This window comes from Notamacropus eugenii, chromosome 1 (assembly GCF_028372415.1).
Source record: "Notamacropus eugenii isolate mMacEug1 chromosome 1, mMacEug1.pri_v2, whole genome shotgun sequence".
Lineage (NCBI taxonomy): Eukaryota > Metazoa > Chordata > Mammalia > Diprotodontia > Macropodidae > Notamacropus > Notamacropus eugenii.
In genome coordinates, this window is record NC_092872.1 from 179,587,553 (window position 1) to 179,613,486 (window position 25,934).

General features: G+C 37.2%; 1 protein-coding gene across 14 annotated transcripts in view; it reads left to right on the top strand.

The window, feature by feature from the left end:
- BTRC (beta-transducin repeat containing E3 ubiquitin protein ligase) overlaps nt 1-25,934 on the top strand; it is a 207,955-nt gene that overhangs the window by 160,923 nt on the left and 21,098 nt on the right. For 7 of the 14 annotated variants that reach the window (XM_072620440.1, XM_072620475.1, XM_072620505.1 and 4 more), the window contains 10 exons: nt 640-871; nt 9,674-9,860; nt 14,947-15,043; nt 15,703-15,840; nt 16,345-16,463; nt 16,799-16,900; nt 17,738-17,987; nt 18,513-18,631; nt 20,939-21,049; nt 22,495-22,573. In XM_072620440.1, the coding sequence (XP_072476541.1) occupies nt 640-871; nt 9,674-9,860; nt 14,947-15,043; nt 15,703-15,840; nt 16,345-16,463; nt 16,799-16,900; nt 17,738-17,987; nt 18,513-18,631; nt 20,939-21,049; nt 22,495-22,573 (1,434 nt within the window). Of the gene's footprint in view, nt 1-639; nt 872-9,673; nt 9,861-14,946; nt 15,044-15,702; nt 15,841-16,344; nt 16,464-16,798; nt 16,901-17,737; nt 17,988-18,512; nt 18,632-20,938; nt 21,050-22,494; nt 22,574-23,792; nt 25,912-25,934 lie in introns of those variants that run through there. The other 7 variants (XM_072620515.1, XM_072620469.1, XM_072620496.1 and 4 more) reach the window with 3 other exon arrangements.

A 25,934-nucleotide genomic window follows, 5' to 3' on the forward strand; every position in this document is an offset into this window, starting at 1 on the left:
TGCAGCAAACATAAAACTGTCTACTAAAGTTCATAGGGGTTGCAGTTTAAATCAGTAGAAAAAATCCTCACATTGACAAAATTGTAGAGCTTTTAAAGTATAAAAATGGAGTTTTTATAAAAGTAATAATGAGGCTTTTTTGTCTGATAACTTACAGGTTAGGATTTGAGTTCTTATAAAATTACTAGGGATTTTAGCACAGCCTTGTATATAGATTGGTCCTTCTTTACCCAGCGGTTTTCTTGCTGGTATTCACCACTAAGAAAACGAGTATTAGACCGTTTTCAACTCAATTCAGCAAACATCTGTTAAACACCTACTATGTATAAGAAGTCTCTCGTGTCCTAAGGACACAAAGATAAAAACAAAATTATACTTTCCAAACATGTTTCTTTTCTATGACCTGTTTAACATGGTTTCTCTTGGCTTGCTACATATAGCAATAAAGGCAATTTCATATTTAGGTATCATCTTTCTCATGCCCTTCTAGACAATGACAACATGTAGTAATATAAGAGCGTGGTATCATAAGATGTATCATTTTGACATCTGCCTAGTACATGTCTTCCAAAATGTAAACTTTCCTCTGAGTTATACTTACTAATTTGTCCTGTATTTCTTTTTATTTTCCTTCTTCAGACAAAACTTGCCAATGGCACCTCCAGCATGATTGTACCCAAGCAAAGGAAACTCTCTGCAAGTTACGAGAAGGAGAAGGAACTGTGCGTCAAATATTTCGAACAGTGGTCAGAGTCTGACCAGGTGGAATTTGTGGAACATCTCATATCCCAGATGTGTCACTACCAGCATGGACACATAAACTCATACCTCAAACCCATGCTACAGAGAGATTTCATAACTGCCTTGCCAGGTAGGTCAACTCGTTTTTGCAAACCATAAATCTTTCTATGCGATTAGCTCTTCTTAAAGAAGAGTTTTGATAACATTGATAACATCTGATAACATTCTAATGGTATTGGTTCTTATGTGAACATTTCCTCTCTTTAATATATTAACCTTATTTTTTAAACTTGTCCCTTTTATTTGAGTTACCTCAAAGGAAAAGTATAATAAAGAAATGTTTTTAAAATAGCAATTTATATAATAAATATATATTTATAAATATAAGCTATAATATGTAATAGAAAAATAATTTTTAAAATAATGTTTCTTTCATCCTCTTCGACCTCTTTGTGCCCTCATCATTTACCACAGTCACCCTTTGTACCCAAATAGAACCCTTTCTTAGGAGAGTTCTCGTCTGGCATATCTATAAGCATTCTTGGTTTTAAGTTGTATTTGTTGCATATTAGTAATTAATTTTTATTAAATTTGATCAGCAACCAGTATAAATTCTAGGATTGAATAGGAAACATTTTTAATTGAGAATATTAGAAAGGTACCTCAGGAGCCCTGTTGTGAAGTTAAATATGTAAACTCTAGGTTTTACAGCCTCAGTGTGCTCAGTAACCAAATAGCTATTAAAAAACTATATAAATATGTAGGCTGTGAGAGACTTAGAAATCTTTTTTTTTTTCCTTTTGTGCTAAGGGCTTAATGGTAGTAATCTAGTACACCAGAAAGGCATTATTACTTTGGGAAATGCTTCTCTTAGGTAAATATAAGGATTGTGACTACATTAAAATCGGTTCTTAAAGAAAACCTAATATTGAAAAGACTGAATAAATTTCAACTACATTATAAAATTAATTATCCTGAAGAATCTATCTTACATAAAGGTGTTTTTCAACCCCCAAAATTAGAGTCCATCAAATATATTTTAATCATATCTTGAAAATAAACATTTTAGTGCTGAATTTATAAATTTATCTCTCATTGAATAGAAAATAGGTTTTTACTGACTTCCGGAATTAATAGTATTAAACATATTTGATTGGCAGTTGATCTTGAGCATAATTATGCATGCTTAATCTTATAATCCAGAGGGAAAAAAATACACAAAATGAAGCTTAGTGTTCTCTTTCTCTTACTTAGTAAAAGATTGTGCTTGAGGAAATTGGGAAAAGAGGCTCTTCTGAATTATGAGTCTGCAGAAAGCTTCTGATGTGACCTGTAAAGAGAAATAACTTTGAATGTCTCTGTCTTACTTGTGAATTAGAACAGCAGGCAAGAGAAGGTTTATTAGTGCAACCATACTTTTTTATAGGCAACTATTCTTCAGAAGCCTCAGTACAGATTAGGATTAAATGGGTGGTAAAAAATTTTAATGGCAAGACCTATCCAGTTTTTAAAAAATCAGAATGACCTTAAATACATACACATATGGAATATTCTCACACTTAACACCTATAATATAGTCACTAAGATGCTGCCAAAACTGTTGGCCAGCTTGAAAACAAACATTTATTAAATACCTATTATGGGCCAGGTACTAAGGATACAGGGGAAAAATGCTACAGTCTGTACCCTCAAGAAGCTTATGTTCTAGTAAAGGGTAACAACAGCAATGATGGTAACTAATCATGGGACTCAAGAGAGGCCTCAAAGCATGTGGCACTCGTGCAGAGCCTTGAAAGGTGCTAGGGATGCCAAAAGCCAGAGCAAAGGAGGGAGAACATTCCAAGCAGGAAGACCAGCTGGTGCAAAAAGGGAATGAGCAAGCAGGCTGGTTTGTTTGCAGTGGAGAGCACATATGGCAGAGTGATGGGAAGTCAGTCTGAAAGATAGATTGGAGCAGGATTATAAGAGGCTTCAAACACCAGAGGAGTCTCATTTTATCCTATAAGCAGTAGGCCCTGAAGCTTCTTGAAAAGGGGAATGACATGACCAGACCTGTGCTGTTGGTAATATCAGTTAGCAGCTATAGGAAGAAAGGATTAGAGAAGAGAGAGACTAGAGGCAAGGCAACTAGTTAGGAGGCAGTTGTAGTGGTCCAGATAGAATGTAAACCAGGGAAGGGGACTTAATGAGTAGAGAGAAGGGGATGGATGTGAGCTATATTGTGGAGGTCAAATACATAAGATATAGCAACTAATTGAACATGGAGGAGATTTCCAGGTCATATCGCCAATAAGATGAGGAACTTGATTGGACATACTTTCTCCAATTCTCACAACTTCTCAGACCTTTCCAAAATAGGAATTGTGTGGAGATAAAGCAAGTTCAGCTGTGTCCATAATCTAAGCAAGAGATTTCAAACACACATCACACAGACCACAGGCAACCTACAACACTTACAATTACGGCCCAAACAAGATTAAAATGTAATTAGGAAATATTTAACAAAATATATGTTATATATATATATATATAGACACACATATATATATTATAACAGTAAAACAGACAATGTTAATATATAATGGCCCTTGTTTCTATTTGAGTTTGACTCCAATGGTCTAAAACACCAAGAACCTTAAGAAGGTAACAGCAGAGAAGGCTAATCCTTAATGAGTTCAGTCAGTGTCTTCCTCCCACTGGCCACCGTGCTCTGGCAGGGCTGCATAAACCAACTCATGGGCTTATAACAGAACTTATCTCTGCTTTCCACTCTCCCATCTTTTTTACTTGGGAAACCAAAAGTCAGAAACCTGTTCTGGCTGGAACTGCAGCATGGCAGCACATTGTGCTTCGTCATCATTCAGCCAGAAAAGAGGAATTGGGCAGCATATATGAGGCTCCACCAGGCCTGGGGAAAAAAAGGGAAGGGGGAGACTGGCATCCACCTGTAACCATTTCTTTCTTCTCTTGCCCCAGAAGACATTTGGGGCAGATTCCAAGGCTGGCAAAATTTGAATTCCCCAATATAATAAGCACATCTGAGATAGCTCAAGGTCCAAGCCCTGGGGAAAATGCCATCAAGGAGGGGAAGGGGTAAGAAAGTGAGCACTAAGGAAAAAGATTGACAAAGATCTCAGAATATAACTTTGTTAAAGACGTTGAACATGAGTAGATATTGAAATATGGAAGATTTTAATAATAAAAAGGGAAAATGACCTCCAGATCATCTAATCAAGTTCAGACATCCTATAATAAATATTGCAAAACAAAGGAAAATGAACCAACACTTGACGAAGCAGAGAACCCTGTGGATTCCCAAGAGTGCATAGAACTATAGCAGGATGTTCCCAAATAGTCTGAGAAAAATACAAATTGTGAGAAGAGAATTTATGACCTATACAGCAGTAGTAATGGCAGAATAGAAAAACTTGAATCTGTAGATTGTGACAAACCTCACCAAAAAGGATAAAAAAGAGGATAATTTGAACTCCACATTCCCTTAAATGAAGGTCAATCTGGAGAAGAGAAGCATGCCAACAGTATTCAAAGAAAACATCTCTATGGAAGCAAAAGATCCTCTATCAAAGCAAAATATATTGATCTCGAGGACGAGGTGCAAAAAGACAATTAAAGGATTATAGGTGTCCCAGAACAAAGCGTTGCACAGTTAGATACAGTGTACTGGACCTGGAGTCATGAATACTTGTTTTCCTGAGTTCAAATCTGGGGTCAAACATTTAATAGCTATAGGATCCTAGGCATGTTTGCCTCAGTTTCCTCATCTTTAAAATGAACTTGAAAAGGAAATATGTTTGTCAAGAAAACCCCAAATAGGGTCATGAATAGTCAGACATGCCTGCAAATAACTGAACAACAAGAAGAACGAAGTGCCAATTGCAGGAATTCACAGATTCTTTCTGAGGGTGGGGGGAATAAATGCTGTGCTTCAAAATCCAAGACGTGGTTAAATCAAACAATTTCAATGATAAGCAACAAATTTTACAAACAACCAAGAAAGACCTTCAAATATAAAGGAAAGGAAATCTGAGCAACCCATCCGAAACCACAAGAAGGAATGGATTGTGTTCCAGAAAGCAAAGGAGCTCATGATACAGCCCAAGCCAGTCAGTCAATAAACGTGTATTAAATGCCTACTATAGGACAGACACTGTGCTAAGGATAGGAGAGGCAAAAGATGATCCCTGCCCTCAGGAGTTGATAATCTAATGTTGAAGACAACAAGCAAACAAATAGAAACAAACCATATGGAAGATAGGTACAAAATAATTAACAGAAGGAAGGCATTAAATTTTTTTCTCTTCTAATTTTATTTTTCAATTTAATAGCATTTTATTTTTTTCCAGTTACATAAAAATACAATTTTCAACATTCATTTTTTGAAATTTTGCGTTCCACATTTTCTCCCTCCCTTCCCAGCCCCTTTCCCAAGACAACAAGCAATTTGATATAAGTTATATATGTGCAATCATATAAAACATATTTCCACATTAGTGATGTTGTGAAAGAAGAAACAGAACGAAAGGGGAAAAAAAACAAGAAAACTTAAAATCTTTTAAAAAGTTGAAATAATAAGCTTCAGTTGAATTCAGACTCCCATCAATTCTTGCTCTGGATGTGTATAGCATTTTCCATCATGAGTCTCTTGAAATCAGCTTGGATCATTGTATTGCTGAGAAGAGCTAAGTCACTCATAGCTAATCATCACACAGTATTACTGTTACCACATACAGTGTTCTGGTTCTGCTCACTCTACTTAGCATCAGTTTGTATAAGGCTTTCCAGGTGTTTTCTGAAACCTGTCTGCTCATCATTTCTTATAGCACAGTAGTATTACAATGCATTTATATGCTACATCTTATTCAGCCATTCCCCAAATGATGAGTATCCCCTCAATTTCCAATTCTTTGCCACCAAAAAAAGAGTTGCTATAAATATTTTTGTATATGTAGGTCCTTTCTCTTTTAAAAAAAGATCTCTTTGGAGAAGATGGAGACAAGGGCAGAGAGGGATGATAGAAGAGAGAGCAGATTGGTGATAGGGGCAATTAGAATGCTTGGTGTTTTGGGGTGGGGGGGGAAAGGGGAGAAAATTTGGAACCCAAAATTTTGTGAAAATGAATGTTAAAAGTTAAATAAATAAATAAAAATTAAAAAAAAAAAAAAGATCTCTTTGGGATAGAGACCTGCTAGTGGGATTGCTGAGTCAAAGGTTTGATTGCACTTTCAGCATAGTTGCAGATTTCTCCCCAGAGTAGTTGGATCAGTTCACAATTCCACTAGCAATGCATTAGTGTCCCAGTTTTCCCACATCTTTTCTAACATTTATCATTTTCCTTTTCTCTCATATTAGCCAATCTGATGAGTGTGAGGTAGTACCTCAGAACTGTTTTAATTTTCATTTCTCTAATCAATGGTGATTTAGAGCATTTTTTCATATGACCATAGATAGTTTTGATTTAAAAGATATTAAAATTAAGAGAGATTGGGGAAAATCTTCCTGGAGAGGGTGGGATTTTAGTTGGGCTAGGAAGGAAGGAGGTCAGGAGACAGATGAGGAGGGAGAGCATTCCTGGTAGACAGCCGGAAAAATTTCCAGAGCTGAGATGGAGTGCATTGTTTCATGAAACAGCAAGGAGACCAGTGTCAATGGATAAAAGAGTATGGGGTGAGTAGGGAATGGAGGTGGGGGAGAAGAAACATGGAAACAGACGACTAACTTAAAAAGGGCTTTGAATGATAAGCAAGATTTTGCATTTGATCCTGAAGGTGTTAGGAAGCCACTGAAGTTTATTGAGTATGGTGGTGAGATTCATGAAACCTGAGTCTAATCATCAATGAAAAAAACATATGGATGTTCAGTAAAAGAGGCATTTGAAGCATTCCGACAAAGAAAACCAGACCTGAGCAGACTGTTTGCTTTTCAAACACCCCAGACAACAGAAATACAAGGTAAACGCAGAGCAACCAATGAAAGCACAGTCTACAAAATAAATTACCCCAGGAAGAAAAAGGAAGAAAAAAATTAAAAAAGAGAAGACAACTATGGGGTTATTAACAAGAACAATTAAATAATATCAGAGAAGACCATTAAGAGATTTCTTTCTAAAAGTAGACTAGGAAACAAGGGTAAAAGTGGAAATCAAGTAGAAGTGGTGGTAGAGAACCAGGCCTGAAACATCATGGTCTAAACCTCCCAACACCAGCCTATAGGTGAAACAGTGTTTTTTGCAGAACTAAACTGCAGAATGGGAGGAAGAATATAGGAGAAATATGTATTGTACCCTAATCAAGTCAAAGGTTAAACAATAAAAGGAAAATAACTCCTGTAGTTTCTCAGGAAGAAGAAGGCCTACAGGAGAATGGGTGAGGAGGCAAAGGGAGGGATTGAAACGGGGAAAAAAGGAGGAAATATAGTTTCATTGAAAGTTGAAGAATGCTCCTATGGTAAGAGAAATGTTTTATGACTGGAAATGGGGATCTTATATTGGGTATAAGCTATAATATTAAAAGGAGGATGATATGGTCAGAAAATTAACTTGACAGCTACATAGAGGAGTGGGTGAGAGACTTGAGGCCAAGAGACCAACTCAGAGTCCATTGCAGTAGTTCAAGTGTGGGGTGATGAGGACCTGCACCAGGTTGCTAACAGTGTCAAAGAGCGAAGGGCAGTATATGAGAGATATTATATTAATAACCATTTTAACCATTGAATCAATGTCAGTTTCTATAAAAGATATAACTTGTAGCCTGACAGCTAGTTTCTTTCAATAATCAATTATTTCCTTTGTCAGAAAAAAAATTAGAAAATGCTACCTGACAATTTGCTTCTTTAGTACTAATTCTGTTAAAGTGCTTCAGATTTTAGCTTAGCCACTAAAAACTTAGAAGAGATTTAGGATAGAGGAGAAATTTACAAACAAATAGTGTAAGATAATCAGGAGGCACAACTGATTTGGTTAATCCTTCTGATTACAAATTGAATTAGGCAAAGTCAATAGGACTCTGAAGCAGATTGGCTATGGGGGTGAGAGAGAGTGAAGAATAAAGGATGACACCTAGATTGGGAACCTGGGTAACTGGGACGATGGTGCTGCCCTCAACAAGAAGAGATAAATTTAAAAGGAAAGAGGTTTGGAAGGAAAGATAACGAATTCGGATTTGGTCATGTTGAGTTTAAGACATCTATGACATCCAACGTGAGATGTGTAGACAATTGGAAATGTGTATTGGGAGGTTTAGGAAAGAGATTATGGCCGGATAAAGTGGATCTAAGAAACCTCAGCAAAGAAGTAATAGTTAGATCATCAAGTGAAATAATGTAAAGGAAGGGGAGAAGAGGGCCCAGGCCAGAGCCGTGGGCGTCATCCACCTTTAGCAAGAATGACTTAAATGAAGATGCAGTGACAAAGACTGAAAAGGAGCAGGTCAGACAACTAGGAGGACAACCTCCTTGAAGGTTTTCTACTCTAAGAGAAAGCAGTATCACAGAAGACAGTATCAGAGAGAAAAGGATGATTGCAGAGAGGTTCAAGAAGCAGAGGATTGATATCATTGGTACCTTTGGAGAAAGAAGTTTTGGTTGAAAGCTTTTGGGAAGCTGGATTGTAGAAAATTAAGAAGGGTATGAAAGGAAAGGAAATGAAAGATGATATTCTCAAGGAGTTTAACTAGGGAAGGAAAGCAAGATATGGGACGGTAGCTAACAGGGAGTATTGGATCAAGTGAAGGTTTTCTAAGCATAAGAGAGAGACATGGGCATGTTTGTAAAAGGTAGGGAAGCAACCAGTAAACAGCGACAGATTGAACATAAGTAAAAGAGCAGGAATGGTAAAGGGAGCAATCTACAGGAGAAAGTGGGGTGGAATGGGATCACTTGTACATGTTCTCTTCTCATGAAACGGAAGTGAAGAGAATATGGTGACAGAAAACCATAGTGATAACGTAAGGTAAAGAAGAAAGGAAAAGAGGGATCTCTCAGCTAATGGTCTCAGTTTTTTTTCCATGAAAGGAAAATTAAGATTTTCAAGTTGAAAAGGTGGAGGGACAGGGAGTCATGGGATGTTTGAGGAGGGAATATTAGAGATAGAAATTCAGGGTGGAAAGTATTCAAGAGGAGGGGGGTAATCCATTGTCCTTTCATTTTAGGCATTTGTTTTTTTTTTTTTTACAGTGGTATTATTAAAACACAAAGAAACTGCTTTTCTGCACATACTAAAAAATATCTACAAATTCCTTGAACTTTTTTTCCTCTTCCTTCCCTCCACTAAAATTGATCTCCAGTGATGGAAGTGCTGTGTCTTGTCAACTATGCTCCTGACCTGCACCTATGCTTCTTAAAAAGGGCATCTTTAATTTGCATCAGTATTTGCTCTCTTACCACTTCCGCATTATCCAAAATACCCAAGTACAAAGCATACTAACCCTTCTCTCCAAATATGCAGCCCCTATCCCTCGCACATTTTAAATATTAACGTTTTACAAAACAGCTTTTGAACTGCTATAGAAAGAAATGAGAAATGACCCTAATATAAAGATTTTGGGGATCTGTATCACAGAGTTTGAGATGCCATCCATAGAACATTCCCATCCCCTAGTGCTGAAATCCATATAGATGGATGTGTGTTGCTTTCTGGATTCCTTTTTATTTTTAATGTCTTGGGGGTTTTGGCGGTTGTTAACTTTAACTCCCTTATCCAAAGAAAGGTGGAAAATACTGTTTATTTTTGTAACCTTATAGAAAAAATATTAACACTCATTTTATCCAACTCTGTGTTTCAGAGAGAAACTGGACCACACTAGGGACAATGATGTGTCCTTACAGTAGACCAAATGCTGTTTTGTCTTTAAAGGACCTTTTGAATGAGGGAGGTGGGGAAATCACTTCATATTCCCATTGTTGTGTTTTTTCACAGCTCGAGGTTTAGATCACATTGCTGAGAACATTTTATCATACCTGGATGCCAAATCACTATGTGCTGCTGAACTTGTGTGCAAGGAGTGGTATCGAGTGACATCAGATGGAATGTTATGGAAGAAACTCATCGAGAGAATGGTCAGGACAGACTCTTTATGGAGAGGCCTGGCAGAACGGAGAGGATGGTAAGCTTTTTCAACTTTGCTGCTACTACAGAACTTCAGGTACTGGGCATCTATAGTCATTGGAAGCCAGGTGGTGCCTCTTAATACATGGCCCAGTGGCCCAGTTTGCTTGTGACAAAAATAGGAAGGGAAATATTTTTTTCCCATTCAGTTCAGTGCTCTTTAAATTATGCAAAGTGGAGCTAATGCGATTGCAAATAAGAACAAAGAGTCAACTTGCCCTTTTAGCTGATGTTCTGTAGTCTCAACATACATGTATATCTAAGGTGATTTAATCTAACCTTCTCATTGTATAGATAAGAAAATTGAGCCCAAAGAGATTAAGTTACTTGGCCAAGGTCACATAGATGACAGAGTGACAGAGGCTGGATTTAGAGCCAGGTCTGCTGATTCTGGTCTTCTCAGGATATTTCATAATTTAATCTCAAAATACTGTTTTGAGGGGATTATGGGGCTAGTGGGCTCAGAGACTTCAAACAAAGGGAGTGTCACCAAAACTTCAGACTGCTCTGTTAACAGAAGACTGACTTTATCTTAAAACTTCCTTGCTTTAGGAAAAATCATCTATACATAATTTTCTGTCCCAGGCTACCTCTAGGATATTGACTGCAAGAAAGCCAGATATGAATATTTCATAAATGATAAAAATAAAACATCATGCATTTTAGCAACTATAAAAAATGGTGTAAATATGTGTGTTCTCACGACTCCAAATTAGTATCATTATCGGTTCATTTTGTATCATAAAAAGATGAAAAATTATTGATTACAAGGAATGCTTTTAAAAATAAAGACTCATCCAAGAATATTTCTGAAATATGTAGGTACTTTTGTGATTGCAACTCACTATTTAAACATATTAAACAGGCTAGTATTTCAAAGGGTTCTTTCATTCTCTTTGTCAGGAAAATTTCTAATAAAACCAGTTACCAAGGGCATATTTCTAGGCATTTTTTAAAAACAAAAATTACATTAACCAAAGGTATGTTAATTTCTATTGAGATTTTTTATTTGCTACCATAATGTGACTCTTAAAAGGCTTTTGTTTTCATAAGTAACACTCTATCATGGAAATGATTTGAATATTGCATAAGACAACACAAGTGAAAACAAAATTATATAATACTTTTACAGAGATGTCATCAGTACCACCAGGATCAGTCTATCAAGGGAATTCCATTCAGTAATTACTTATTAAACGATCTACTATTTACAAGGTACTTACTGTGCTAGACCCTTAGATTGGAAAGCCAAAAATGAAATCATCCCTGCCCTCAGTTCTTTGGGCATAGTGTAGTAGGTTGCTTAGGGGCAGCTAGGTGGTGAAGTGGATAGAGGCCTGGGCCTGGAGTCAGAAAGACCAGAGTTCAAATGTGATCTCAGACACTTACTGGCTGTGTGACCCTGGGCAAATCACTTAAACTTTGCCTAAAACTGGAGAAGGAAATGACAAACCACTCCATTGTCTTTGCTTATAGCAAAAATAGGAAGGGAAATTTTTTTTTCCCATTCAATTCAGTGCTCTTTAAATTATATAAAGCGGGGCTAATGCAATCTTGCAAATAAGAACATAGAGTCAGCTTGCCCTTTTAGCTGATATTCTGTAGAAAACCCCATGGACAGTTGGTCCATAGGATCACAAAAGAGCCATGCACAACGGAACAACAACAACAAAAGCTGGTTGCTTTCAGTGTAGTGATACTGCCAATACTAAACATTTCACCACTAGAAATCCATTCCCATTCTTTTAGGTTAATAACACTGAAATCTGTAACACTTTAAAACTTCTTTTTAAGTTATTGACATTTCAATGTGAATGCATAAGTTTTCATGAGGATAAGGAGGAGAAAAAGCTTAGAGTAAGTAGGTCACTAGGAGAAGTAAGAAACACCAAAAGCAGATTTCACATAATTAGTAATTGTGTTCAGGCCTAGTCCCGAATAAAACTGTTATATATAGTTGCAGCCAATCATGCTCCCTGGAAAATGTGTTTCATGCCTTTTCCAAGATATGAAATCCAAGTCAACCAAGGTTTAATACCAGATATATGGCTGCTATTCCTACAGACTTTCTACAGAAGATTAAATCTATTCCTACTCTTTTTGTCTTTTAGGGTTCTAATCTGATTCCTTCTACTTCTGCAACATCTTGCTACATCTAATCTGCTAGATCTCTCCTAACTTGATGTATCCCCATGAAATTAAAACTATTTTGATCATCACATCAAGGCTCTGCATAATATTACTAGTTAACATAAAATCACTTTTGTCAGTGCTGCTTCCATTTCCTCATATTCCCTTTCTCCTTCTCATGATGGATGTTTATCTCTTTCCTTATCACTTTTCCTTCCTTGTGCTTTATTCAAGCTTCCTTGAACAACTGCAGTAGTTTCCTCATATCTTCCATCAGTCACTCCCTTCTTCCTTTTAAATATATTCCAAAAAGCTTGCCATTCCATCGAAGCCTTTCAGTGATATACCTTTGCCTGCACTCTATGTTTGAAGCTTTCCTCAAATTCCACCATCCAAAAAAATAAATACAAACTAAAGGTGAAGCTTTAGGCTTTAAGATTTAGCTTCCTCTCAGCAGTTGTATTTTATATCCAAATGGATTTGTTGGTCTGCTTTAGATTGTACCCCCCCCCCCAAGGTGTGAACTCTGTCATTTTTCTGTCTTGTACGGTGCTGAGTACACTGTCTGTGTTTGATAATGATAAATCTGAAAGTACAATAAAAGACCACTTGGGAAAAGCCCCATTTTCTTAATCAGCAGGCCACATTTTATAACACTTTGCTCTTAATATTTAACATTTATCAAGTACCCACACTCTCATAAGTACTAGCATTTTACATAGATAGAAGTGGTCCCTACTGTCAAAGAACTTAGTTTCCTAAAAGAATTGCGTATGTGATACAGAGACACCAGCAAAGAGGCAGGCACACCTAGGTTTTTTGACATCCAGGTGCCCTTTTCTCCAGCACTTCTGTTTGGTGACTGTTCAGATACTAGATGAGAAGTTAGTTTTTTAGGAAGAAATGAGGATAATGAGTTATCTATGTATGTTCCAGGATCATTGTAGAGCAATCAAGCATCCTCTAGCTTGACACCTTACACATAGGATGAATTCATTGTCAACTCAGTGAAGAAAAGATGCCTTCCCGTTGTGTTGAGCCAGCTGCCTCAGGAAATGCAGTAGAAAAAAATGACAGCACTAACTTTAAGCATCTTGCAGCAGTATATTCCCTATGTCCTGTCTAGGTTGGCTCTTTTCTCAGCTTATGACTTGAAGTTTTAGTACCCAAACTATTGATGCAAACAGATGCAGGTGTGCAAGTGTCCTCTTTCCTTGACATACCTGGAATAGTGTCATAGCGCGTGCAGGTTCTCTTGAGGCGCCTCCATGCTAGGTGCTAGGAAGTGAAAAGGAAGACAGGAGCTTGCTTGGGGTGTGGTGGGCATTTACCAGTATTGTAAGCTCCTGTTTCAAAACTATGATTGATTTCTATTATAAGGCAGCAATCCGTTCACCTTCAACATACTGATAGGATAACTTTTAAAGGAGGCACATTTTCAACCATTTTGCCCTTAAACATGTTCCTTTTATGCCTTTATTTTTGTAAATATATGCCCTCTCTGCTAACTTTTTCCCCCCAAAATAAAAGTGTTTTGGCCTCTTCCTTGTCAGTTTAGTATTCTGTATCCGCATAGACAGCAGAGCTAGCTATCTTCCTAATAGGAAATTTTCTCAACTAATTTTCAAGGTGTATAATAAGGAAAGGGCAGGGGAGAAATACTCCTGGAGACATTGAACAATTAATTATATTGTAATGGAGAAGTGGATGACTGGCCCAGAGAAAACAGCATTTCTCTAGTGCCAGGATTACACTCAGAGGCATTTCTGCCTGTCTTCACTTTGCAAGGCACTGTGCCAGTCATAACAGCAGTTAGTACGCCCATAGTGGGGTTTACTAGCTTCCACACCGTGTTTGGTGGGTCCTTAACTTCAGGATGAGGAATTAAATTTTTTACACAGCAGGAAGTGATTGCCATTTACTGAATTTTTTTGTAGCAAAGATCTAGCTTGGGATATGAGTATTACAGAGATGTACTGTCATAAGGAAGGAGATGCTAACAAATGTTGCTTACTAGGAATCAAGCAAAGGCAGGAAAACACATGTGTATATGAATAGCTAGAAATACACCTGTGAAGGTTGATTTCTTCCTTAAGACATGTAAGCATTTCTCTTCATCTCACCTCCTGCCTGCTGCTAGGTATCCCAATGACCCCCTTTTGTTTGCTAGTAGAGGAAACGGAGTTTCCACTTGTAAAATATTGCCACATTGTCCAGTAACGTGTAGGTAACTGAGCAGCCAAGGCAACCAAGCCCACATGGGGAAGGATCTAAAAAAGCTGTCCTCCAGATCTTATATTGAACTATACCCAGAACCAGGATCCATTGATCTTGATGTCAACTTTACCTAATATAGGAAGGACTGTTGGCTGTGCATTTTGATTCTCAGTTGTATCCACATGATATATTCACCAACGAAAGCATCATTTTCAAAAGTGAGAGCCAGTGTGATATTCACTCATTGGAATAATAAGTAGACTAGCATGTGAACACTACCGGCGTTAACTTTATCTCTTGACATTGTGCAGTTACGCTGTAGTCTTGCGTTAAAAATACTTGTAGCCAGGCATCTCTGAAAGTAATAAATAAGTGTTACTACAAATGTAACTCAAGTTTTCCACAATCTAGGGCCCCAGAAGCCTAGAATTAAGCAAAGTACGTTTTATTTATGTGTTATTCTTATCTGGAAGTAATCTTGTTTTATTAGAAAGCAAATAGCTGCTAATTAGTCTCTGTAAATAATGTGAAACAGAGAGTCAGCACTGTCTCAGAATTATGTGCTTCTTGGCTTAAAACTTCTGGAGTCAAGATTACATTCATACCTTAATGGGTCATCTTGAGGATCAAATTAAATCTGGATATGAAAGTACTTGGAAAAAGTACAGAGCACTATATATAAAAGGTGAAATTATCATTACTAAATTATTGTTAATAAATCATTTCTTGCCTTTTAGGGGACAGTATTTATTCAAAAATAAGCCTCCTGATGGAGTTGCCCCTCCAAACTCTTTTTACAGAGCACTTTATCCTAAAATTATACAGGACATTGAGGTAAGAATCGGTGTGGATTCTGTATGGGTTTTGTAAAATTTTAACAAAAACTGTTGGTTTGCTACAGGAATGATTTTGTGGCATGTACATACTTGAGCCAAGGAATACAAAATTCATTAATTTGAGTTAAAAGGTCATTTTCTTAATGAATGATTAAGGTTCTTGCATTCTAGAAAATCATGAGCCAGATCTTTAATCTTTCCATCACTGCCTGTCAATCAGCCTTCTGATGGTGCTTGATGCTTTTATCTCATATAATGATGAAATCCGGTGAGTGCCCCTGAAAGATAATTGAAAGTTAAATTCAGACAATATTATCTCATCAGATATAGTCAATCTATATTCAGATATAATGCTGAACATATGAGGCTGATTAATGTGTGACCTCCTTTGGCAGGGTCAGTTTCTAAAGTCCTAGAAAAATTAATCTCTAGGAACTATAGCAGATGAAGTGCTGTTAAGTCAACTTCTGAAGGCATATTGCCTAGAAAACAAATTTCCAATTTGTCTCTGGTTCTGAAGAACCCATTGATAAGCATGAAGCGTGCATTACCTGCCTTGCCTTGTCTTGACTCTTTTGCTTCTGTTACATCAGGAGAAGGAAATGGAGTGATTTTGATTGACCTAATTGCTGCCACTTTGTCATCCATCCCTCACAGACAATAGAATCTAACTGGCGTTGTGGAAGACACAGTTTACAGAGAATCCATTGCCGGAGTGAAACTAGCAAAGGAGTTTACTGTTTACAATATGATGATCAGAAGATAGTAAGTGGCCTTCGAGACAACACTATCAAGGTGAGGCTTCCATAGCTCAGTTAGGGAAGTTGTTAGAAAGGACAGCCATCGCCCAAAGTAATTCAGAACACTAATGATAATCATTTTAAAAGGCAGAGGAGAATTTTTAGGGTTTTCATCTCACCCCAGAACCTAAAGTGTTTTTGTCATAAGTGCATGCATTTACCAGAAAAACTTGCATGAATTTATCAAATCCAGGTTGATGCGTTCTGCTTCTGTGCAAGATGGGCTTTGCTTACAGTGTGACTGGTCCTGCAGTAATTGCATACTGCCTTTGATCCTCACTGAAACAGATAAAATCTGTTACATAACAAAACAACAGATAGTAAAAGTGTTTTTGAACTCTCAGCTCTATCTATAGGAAAAAAATACACTGCACACTCCTGCATCAGTTTTAGCTTAAATGCAAACCAAGCTCTGCTATAATAAAACCATTAAGTCATTGCAACATAACCCACTATCACAATGATCACAAGGGTCTGTACTCCTTGTTTGCCTTCCTAGATCTGGGATAAGAACACATTGGAGTGCAAGCGAATCCTCACAGGACACACAGGATCAGTCTTGTGCCTCCAGTATGATGAGAGGGTGATCATAACTGGGTCTTCCGATTCCACTGTCAGGTATAAGGGACCAAAGACAACTTGTTGGGGTTCTGAAACCTTTCCCTTCCACTCCTCTTTTGTTTTCTTGCTGTCATTGAGATTTAGTAATTTTGCATATATCTTGAGGAACATGTTTCTTAAACTACATCTAAGGAACAATATAAAATCATGATATAAATTCCAGAACTAGAAAGCTCTTTCCCAAAACCATATCATTTTGCATTTTTACCCATTTAAAAATACACATTCTAAGTTATATAATTACTATTTATACCATAAAATAATAACCTTTCCACTCTGGCTAAGTGGTATTTAACTTATCATCTTTATGGCAAACTTGTACATTCCCCTAGAAAAATACCTCACAGGATTATATGTCCATATGACGAAGCATCGGTTTCAGGTGGTGACAACCATAGTATAGCAGCACAACACCGCAGTTTAAGTTTGTATAGGTGAGTGATACTCTCTTCTTGCTAGCCCCTCCCCTGCCATCCCTGCAGTTTTTAATTGCAAGCTTCACTAAGGGAGGGGGCACTCAATTTCCAGAGGCGTTAGTGATTTGATGACATAGCCATTATGCTGCTGGAGTCCAGTGTAGTTTGAGTTCTGGGTACCGACAACACTGCAGGAAACCTCTGTAAGGAATTTTGCCTTAAGCTAAAGGACTTAGCAAACATAATGCATCAAAAGTAACTTCTTTTTTTTACATGGGGGAAAAAAAAAACCCCAGCCATCTACACTGTTAGACACGCTTAAGTTAAATGTTTACTATAGCAGGTTATCCTCTGTGAAGACAATAAGCTATTCCTATTTCTGGTCTATTGACTTAAAGGCCCACATTACCTTAATCCTTATTGTCATCAGCATCCAACACTTACTGAGCATCCATAGGATGAGATACTTTTAAGGATTATATCACTCAAAGAATAAGGGAAAGAAACCTGTTTGTTATGGGAATGGCAAAGCGGAGAAAAGTGGACTAACAGCTATTCTGTAAACTTAAATAGCCTTTCATACAGTTTGATTCATGGAGGGCAGTTCTTTACCAACAGCACAGACAGGCACTAGCACAAGTAAGCAGACATGGACACACGCATACACCCCTAGCTCCCATTGTTCGTTAGAACCCCTTTTCTGAAGTCAATCTCAAGGCTTTAAATGAAGACTACAGTAACTCTTCATCACAAAATCTTATGAACATATTATGTTGGTATATTGTTGAATTGAGTTTTAGCATGAAATTTTCTTCCATCCCAGTTCACCTGCCAATTCCTTTTTTTTCTTTCTAGAGTATGGGATGTAAATACAGGTGAAATGTTGAACACATTGATTCACCATTGTGAAGCAGTTCTTCATTTGCGTTTCAATAATGGAATGATGGTGACATGCTCCAAAGATCGTTCCATTGCTGTATGGGATATGGCCTCCCCCACCGATATCACGCTGCGAAGGGTGCTCGTAGGACATCGAGCTGCTGTTAATGTTGTGGACTTTGATGACAAGTACATCGTTTCTGCATCAGGAGACAGGACTATAAAGGTAAGAAATTCTTAAGTACTGTTAGCCTGTAGACCAGGCCTTTGCCAACTGTTCCTCACCTTAGAATAAGAGGAATTAACCTGAAAACTTTATCAAAGACAAGTTTATGTTTAAATGTCACTTCAGGGTGACAGTAGCTTTCCACCTACTGTAGGGACTGACTTAGACTTAAAGGAGTAAGGAGTTTAAAGAGAAGATAGATCTTCATTACCATTAGATGCTTCATTGCTATGATGTTGCTGAGTATGGGAAAGACAAGTATAAGTTTTAAGTTCAAGAAAACATCTGTAAGATTGAATTGGCCTTCACAGGCTGCATTTATTTGGAAACGTCTCAAGCCATAAAAAATAGATACAAATAAGTTCTAGGTTATTCTGAATCAAAAACATACCACCCATATTAAAAAGATGACTTTGCTTACAAAATTAACTGTCCTAATGGCACAGGACTTGGGCTATACTACACCTGGAGCTTACCAGTAAAAAGCCCCAAATGAACTACCAAATACTATTTTTTTTGTCTCAGGTATGGAACACGAGTACTTGTGAATTTGTTAGAACCTTAAATGGCCACAAGCGAGGCATTGCCTGTCTGCAGTACAGAGATAGGCTAGTAGTGAGCGGCTCATCTGACAATACTATCAGGTGAGTAACAGATAACCCTTTCAGAAAAGTTATAGCCCATTCCCATTTGCTTATCCCTATTGTTTCTTGGATCCACAGGTTACCCAAGTTTTAACGATGGCATCATGTTTTCATTTTATTCTCTTTACAACAATTTAAAAGTAAGACGAATTGTAAAAGATTTTCTTTAGTTCCTTGCAGGACATAGACTATTCCTGAGCAGAGTCATGGAAGTAATGTTTTTGTTGATGGTCTCTTTTCTAGCAGCTAAATGATAAACCTATTTACAGAATATATAGCTTAGATAAAAGAAAAAAAAGACGGTGGACTTCAAATAGCTAGACAGAAGTTGGGGGTCCTTTAAAAATGAGATTTTCTTTCTCTAAAATCACCTCTGCATGTGGTGAAAAGTGCCAACCAAAGCCAAATATGGTAGTCTATATATACCTGTAATCTCTGCTACTGAGGTGGAGGAGAATGGTGGATCACTTGAGTTCAGACATTCTGGGCTGCACTAGTTTAAGCCATTAGGGTATCTGCACCAAGTCAGGCATCCATGTGGTGAGCCCGAAATGTAGGGAGCACACATTAGGTTACCTAAGGAGAAGTGAACCAGCTCAGCCTGGAAACACAGCCAATCAAAGCTGCCATGCCAAACAATAGTGGGAATAGGCCCATAAGAGGCTGTTGTACTTCCAGTCTGGGCAAGTTAGAGACCAAAAGAGAAGTACAAACCAAGGAGCCAAAGGTTCTTTCTCTCTTCCTCTGCTTCAAAAAGATTTCTCTTCCCCCTAAAGAATTCATACAAAGAACAAGTCATCCAAACAATGGCAGTTTCATTTTTCCTTCTGTTGCTGAAGATGTATGTGTTGGCACTTACAAAGAATCCAGTGAGTTAAATATTCATTTGATGTTTTCACTTCATAAGGATGTTGATACAAATATGACTGAGGTTTTGGAAGATTCTTCCATTCCTTTCACTCCTGGGGGAAGACATGAGGTGAAAGTGTCCCTTATTCAGCACCAAATATAATCATCCTGTCTGACAGAACACTTTACATATAATTTGATAGGTTAAACTTAAAGCATACAGTAATTTAATTTTAGTACATAACCATATATACATACATGTATGTGTCTCTAAGAAGTTCCTTTCTAATTTAATTAGATGTGAAGGCTTTCCTTCTTACACTACACCAAAGAGAAACAACAACAACAAAAAGTCAGTCTCTGTGTATAATTAAACCAAATTGTGTGGAGATGTATACTAAAGATACTTTTCAAAGACTGCTTGCTGGACTGATTCACTCACTTTTCAGGCAACCTTATACACATTTGACCAGTTTATGCTAATTGGAAGATTACATACTATAGAGTAACTGGAAATACATGCTATGCTTGAGCTGAGAATAACTTTCCTACCTACCATAGTCAGACCAAAAGAAACTATATCTTATTAACAGCATTAAAAAATATTTTCATTCATTGTTAAGGGTCAATACCATAGGGTTTGGTTTGAGGAAGAGGAGGGGAATGTTGTTTTTTAAGGGCAAGAAAATATCTGTAATATTATACTAGCCTTAAATTTGGGAGTGGAGGGAGTTGCTTTTGGAACTACTGAATATCAAAATAGTTCATACATATGTAGAAGAGATTAATTTTACCAATAAATCAAAGTAAATCAAACTGTGCAGCATTTTTGGCACTGGATGATGACTGTGGGAAAAGTATTCTTGTTTCCTAACCATGAAAACAAACGTTAGCTCTTCTAGAATGGTCTTAAATCATAAAAGCCAAAGTGTTGTAAGTTATCACTGTGGTGTATTCTTAAAGCAGCACAACTCACCTAGGTGAATTTCAGTACCTATGTGAATATTAATTCCTTGGTAATAATAAGTCAGTATAGTATTCAGAGATGGTGGGTAAACACATATGAAATGCTGATTTCATTTGTGATTTTTTAAAGCTTCCAAGTGATTTGTAAATGTTTCCCATTCACCCTTTTTTTATAAAGTAAGATTACGTATCATCTCTCTCCAAACTGGCTTTTATATTTCATAGAATAAAATTTTATAATGTGCTCTGCTTTAAAATAAAGTTGAACTAGCTTCATGGGAACTTCTCCGATAACCAGATGGAAGTAGGTTCTGAGCTATTCTGGTGCTATCATTATTGTTTAAAAGATGACTTCTCTTGTCCTTCAGTGCTATCTCTGCTCTAACACTTGTTTTTAAGCATTATTTATGGTTAGGGTAGGTGAATTTTTATGACTGTAATCCATGTTCTCTGAAGTACACTTGGATTTCTTCCTTTACTCTCCTTTTTCAGGTTGTGGGACATAGAATGTGGAGCATGTTTACGAGTGCTGGAGGGCCATGAGGAACTGGTGCGCTGTATTCGATTTGATAACAAGAGGATAGTCAGTGGGGCCTATGATGGGTAAGGTTTTCAACAAGATTCAGAAAATCTGCCTCCCTCTATCCCCCTACCTTAAGATGTTAAAGGTAGAGTTACTCTCTTTGATAGCAGTGACTTGCTGCTTCCATTGTAGGGTATCTCTTTGGCTTAGCATCTTTATCACAATAATTAGTTCCAACCTTTGTGGGACTCTGTGTCCAAAGCTTGTTCTGTCTCCCAATTATTTTGGTTACTTAGCATAGCCATGTATGTAATTTATATTGCAAATGAAAGCCTTAATAGCAAATATAGAAAAGGGCTAGTAAGTAAAATAGCCATCGTATGAATAAAGATTAATGAAAAGAGCAGTCCCCTGCCAAGCCTGAAACATAGAAGGCATCAGTAGTTGTGAAATTTGCATTTAGCCTTCTTCAAGTACTGTTTTCATTAATTTTAACGTATTTGTCCAAATATTTCAGTAGAAACTATTTCACTGAGACCCAGGTTCTTCAGTCTGATTTCTGTAAGTTACAGTACCCACTCATGTCACATAGATGGATTGCTAATTAAATGCACCCAGTAAATATTTGATTAATTAGGCTTATAAAGGGACTCTTGTTATTTCTATTTAAGTTGTCTGACTTAAAAAGGCTCTTAGTTAAAGACACTTTTTAAAATATCCATAAAATAATTAAAAGAATTTCCTTAGATCTTCAGTTGCTTACACTGAATCCATCCATTTGCTAATGTAATAGTTGCTTATCCCTCTATGTCAGTCATCACTGTTACCCCCTTGGGAAATTGTTCATTAGTTTTAGGATGGTAAATTCCAGATGTTAAAATCTAAGACTGTTCATTCTTGTTGCACCACCTCCCATTGCCAACCACCATTCTTTTGATTTTGTCCAGTACTTGCCTTGTGTATTCATTAGAGATTCCCTTTACATGAAGAAGTATCTTTTGACTGATTAATGAAATTATTAGACTTTTCATAGTTAAATCAGAATTGGAGAGTATACAAATGTAAACTGCAGGGCTTTCAAGTGATCACCTATTTCCCAGCACATGTAATTAATGCTATTCTATGAATCAGCCAGCAAAGAGAGAAACCAAAAGTAGAAGTTCTTCGGTTATAATTAAGCTCTTGTATCACCAGATGCCTGATGTCAAATATCCCTTTTTTACCCTCTCTAAATTTGGTATAAGCTTTCCATCTGTCCATGTCCTGTTTAGTGAAGCTCACCTGTTTCTCATTTTTATGTTAACCACATACTTTTTCCCCGTTAAGCTCTACCCAAGAGTCAATGCAAAAGTCATGTCTTGAGAACAGAAAGGTTTATATGTATTCCCACAAGCTAAATTTATCATATAAGCTCTGTTCACTCTACATGTTTGTTTATGTGAATTTCTGCTGTTCCTCTTCCCTGCTCCTTAAATTTTGCTTTTAACAAAAGATTTTTGTGGTGGTTTCTGTTTTTGATTCATAGGAAAATTAAAGTATGGGATCTTATAGCTGCTCTGGACCCGCGTGCTCCTGCAGGAACTCTCTGTCTGCGAACCCTTGTGGTAAGAACTTCATTTGGGGTCAAGAATTAGGAAACAAGTTAGAAATGGAGATGTCCCTCTACTGTGGATCCTTGAGTTGGGTTTAATAGCTGAACTTCACAAAACCTAGGAGTAAATGAGAAGGCAGCATATACATGACAATAAAATATTTTTATGTAGTGCCTGTCATCCAAAAGTGCATGGAGTGGAATGTGGCAGCTGTTTAACAGCTGCACAGCAACTAAACACAACAGTTTAATACAGGATGTGAATAAGAATTCTGTATCCACTAGAAACTGCAGGGGGTACTTAGGGAAAGAGAATATAATTACCCATGTTGGAATGTGTCCAGTATGGAGGACCAGCACACCTGCTCCAATACAAAGTGCCGTGGGAATTAAAATGACCCCTTTCCCCAGGCCCCTCATACACACACACACTGGTCACCCCTTCTTGGTTATACATCTTGTTGAAGAGATGGCGCCTCTGGCAACATAACTCCCTTCTCATTTCTCTGAGATTTTCAAACCCCTATGTCCCCATTCATAGCATTGCATTTGGGGAGTTTTGAAAAGCATTGACTGAGAAGGAGGATCCTCACCTTCCAAAATCACTAGCTTTCCATTCTGTTGTTTGGCAGGTGCTTGTATTGGGAAAATGTTAATGGCCTTAGTTTGAAAGCTTCTCCTCTTAGGCTAAGACAATTGAGCAGGAAGTAAAGACTCTTTTGTACTTTTAACAACTTGGAAAAGCAAGAACCCAGAATGTGGCATTCTGAGTTCTGTCTGAACACTTTGTCACAGGACCTGCCTTTTTTGGGTGCTTTAAGTCCATTCTCTCCATATCAGCAATATCACCTACTTGCATGCCTGTATATTTTTTATTCATGCTTTGTAAACTTATTAACCCTCAGTGGTAAACTTAGTTTTCAGGAAAACCTGGGTTTAAGTCCTACTTCAAATGCTTGTTAGATATGTGACCCCCAGGTAAATCACTTGTCCTCTCTGTCTCTTGATTTCTTCATAAAATGAAGGGTTGGACTCAGTGGTCTCTGAGTCCCCTTCCAACTCTAAAATCTGTGATCTTATGATTCTGTTATCTGCACGTTATTTTGGCATCTTTTAGCAAAAACTTCCCTCTAAATTATTCCTGTGCTTTAGCCCTTACAAATGAAATTTATTTCTGTCATCTCATTTTAATTGAGCTTAACCATGTAACATTCAGCAATATCTTATTTTAGAAAAACAAAACAGGAGCCCTCCACACACGCAAGATACACATTTTAAAAGGTAACCAAATGATTTTTCAAATAATTATTCCCTAATAATATCTTATATTGTAAGATGGTATGTAGATACTTCAAGATTTACATTGGTCTAGTGTGGCTATTTGTCTCTCCATACATACTGTTTATGAAACTGTGACTCCTTGGAAGCATAGTAATCCATTTGCTTTAAGACATATACTTTGGATCTACATTTTTAAATTCATCACCTTCCTTAGAAAACAAAGGTCCACAGAAAAGATACTAAGTAAGGCCCATATTGCAATATATATCTCCTAGATCAGGCAGGTCAATGAGGGAGAAAAAAGAAGAGTATGTAGGTTGAAATGAGAAAGTGTTCCCATACAAAGTGATATAGGTCATATTAGTGCAAAGAGGAGATACTTTAAAGCTTGTTTGTGTCTGTTTGGTAGAGATTCTTTATAAATATAGAGTCATAATGTCCTAGGAAAGAAAGAAATTTGTGAAGATTTTCAGGACTGTAGCACCCACTAGATTCCAAAAAGAATTCCTTTAGAAGTTCAAAGCTTGTTCTTCCCTTTTGGAGCCCAAGACACCATCTTGTCCTCTTTCTTGGCCATAACTTAAAATCCATTTGGGTCACAGTACATTTAATGAACAAAGTAAATTAGTTATCTGCTGGATTTCAATTTGACTCAGCTCTCTAAGCATGAGAAATCGTGGATTGGTAGTAATATGGATGAACTTCAAATAGTTCTCTTTTCCCCACTCAAACCACAAAGAGAGGGGAAGGAAAGAGAGGAAGACTCTGAAAACAGGCATCTAGATACTGTCTGGGGATTTACTGTTCTTATCTCAGATTCAAGAAATTCCCTGTGACAGGGTAGCTTTCCTTCCTGGCCTGTTAAAATTCAAGCATTGAAGGAGTCCTCTCAGTAGTGACTTTTTGAAGGCACAAAACAAAATTGACCTTCTGATAAACTTTATTGTCATTTTTAAGAACAACAACATTAGTGTCCAGTGAAAAAGCAGGAGGAGGAGGAAACTGGGCACAAAAAAATTTTCCAGGCCCGGGCAGTAATGATGGAGTGGGACAGAGCACGGTTTTCCCAATTGTCAATAGCTCTAACTAAAGGGCAACCTTCAGTCCATTTATCCCTCCTTCTTTGTTTCACATAGCCTCCAGAATCAAACCCAGCTCATGCTGAAGATAGGAAACCTCCTACTGTTTGTGTTCAATTTTCAAACAGTAGGAGCAAGTCCACAGATAACAAATGCTCTCTGCAGGCCAGTTCCCTTTTATGTTTTTCCCTCCCCAGACAGTAAAGTCACTCCACGAGCTTATAGCAACTTCTGAAACTAAAATAGAAAAGTATAGTTTTCCATGGAGAAGTGGGGTTTTTTTGTCTCTGCTTTTTGATACTGGAAGTCTTGACTATTATCTCCATCCAAGAACAAGGGGAAAAATGCTCTTGGTACTTAGTTTCACCAGCACTCAATCTGTAGGTGGTGCTTCCTACATGTATTTTACAAGAGAAGAAACAAGTCTGCAGAAGTGCTGAGCTCTATTTCAGTTCACACATGTTATTTAAATTTATAGTTAAATAAAGCTACAGTAAACTTATACATAGGAAGGAAGGAAAGAAAGAGGCATTAGGAGGGCATGTACTATATTTTATCTAAATTTTATATTTCCCATGATAACTAAAATCCAGTGTTCTCCACTCAGTAGATGCTTAATAAATGTTTATTGAATAGAAAATGGATGAAAGAAAATAATATAATGCTTTTATTGTTTGAACTCTAGAATATTATTCTGATCTAGGCTTATTGTTGCCAAATCTTCATACTGTTTTCACCTGCCTTAAATCCCAATTAAATCCATTTTTGTGCATGTCCTTAGAACTGCTAGTGAAGAATCATTCTTGGCAGCTGACTTTGGACATATTGTAGCATTTTCATACTGCATTTCTATCCCGTTAGTCTAGACCAGTTCAAGCATTTTTCTGTTTCTTGGTTATTCTCCATTGCTACTTGTCCAAAAGGGATCAAGGAGCATCTTGTTGAAAAAATAGAGAAGTCTACTGCTGCCTGAATCCCTAAAGAACTTAAACAATGTAGACTTTTTTTCTGCCT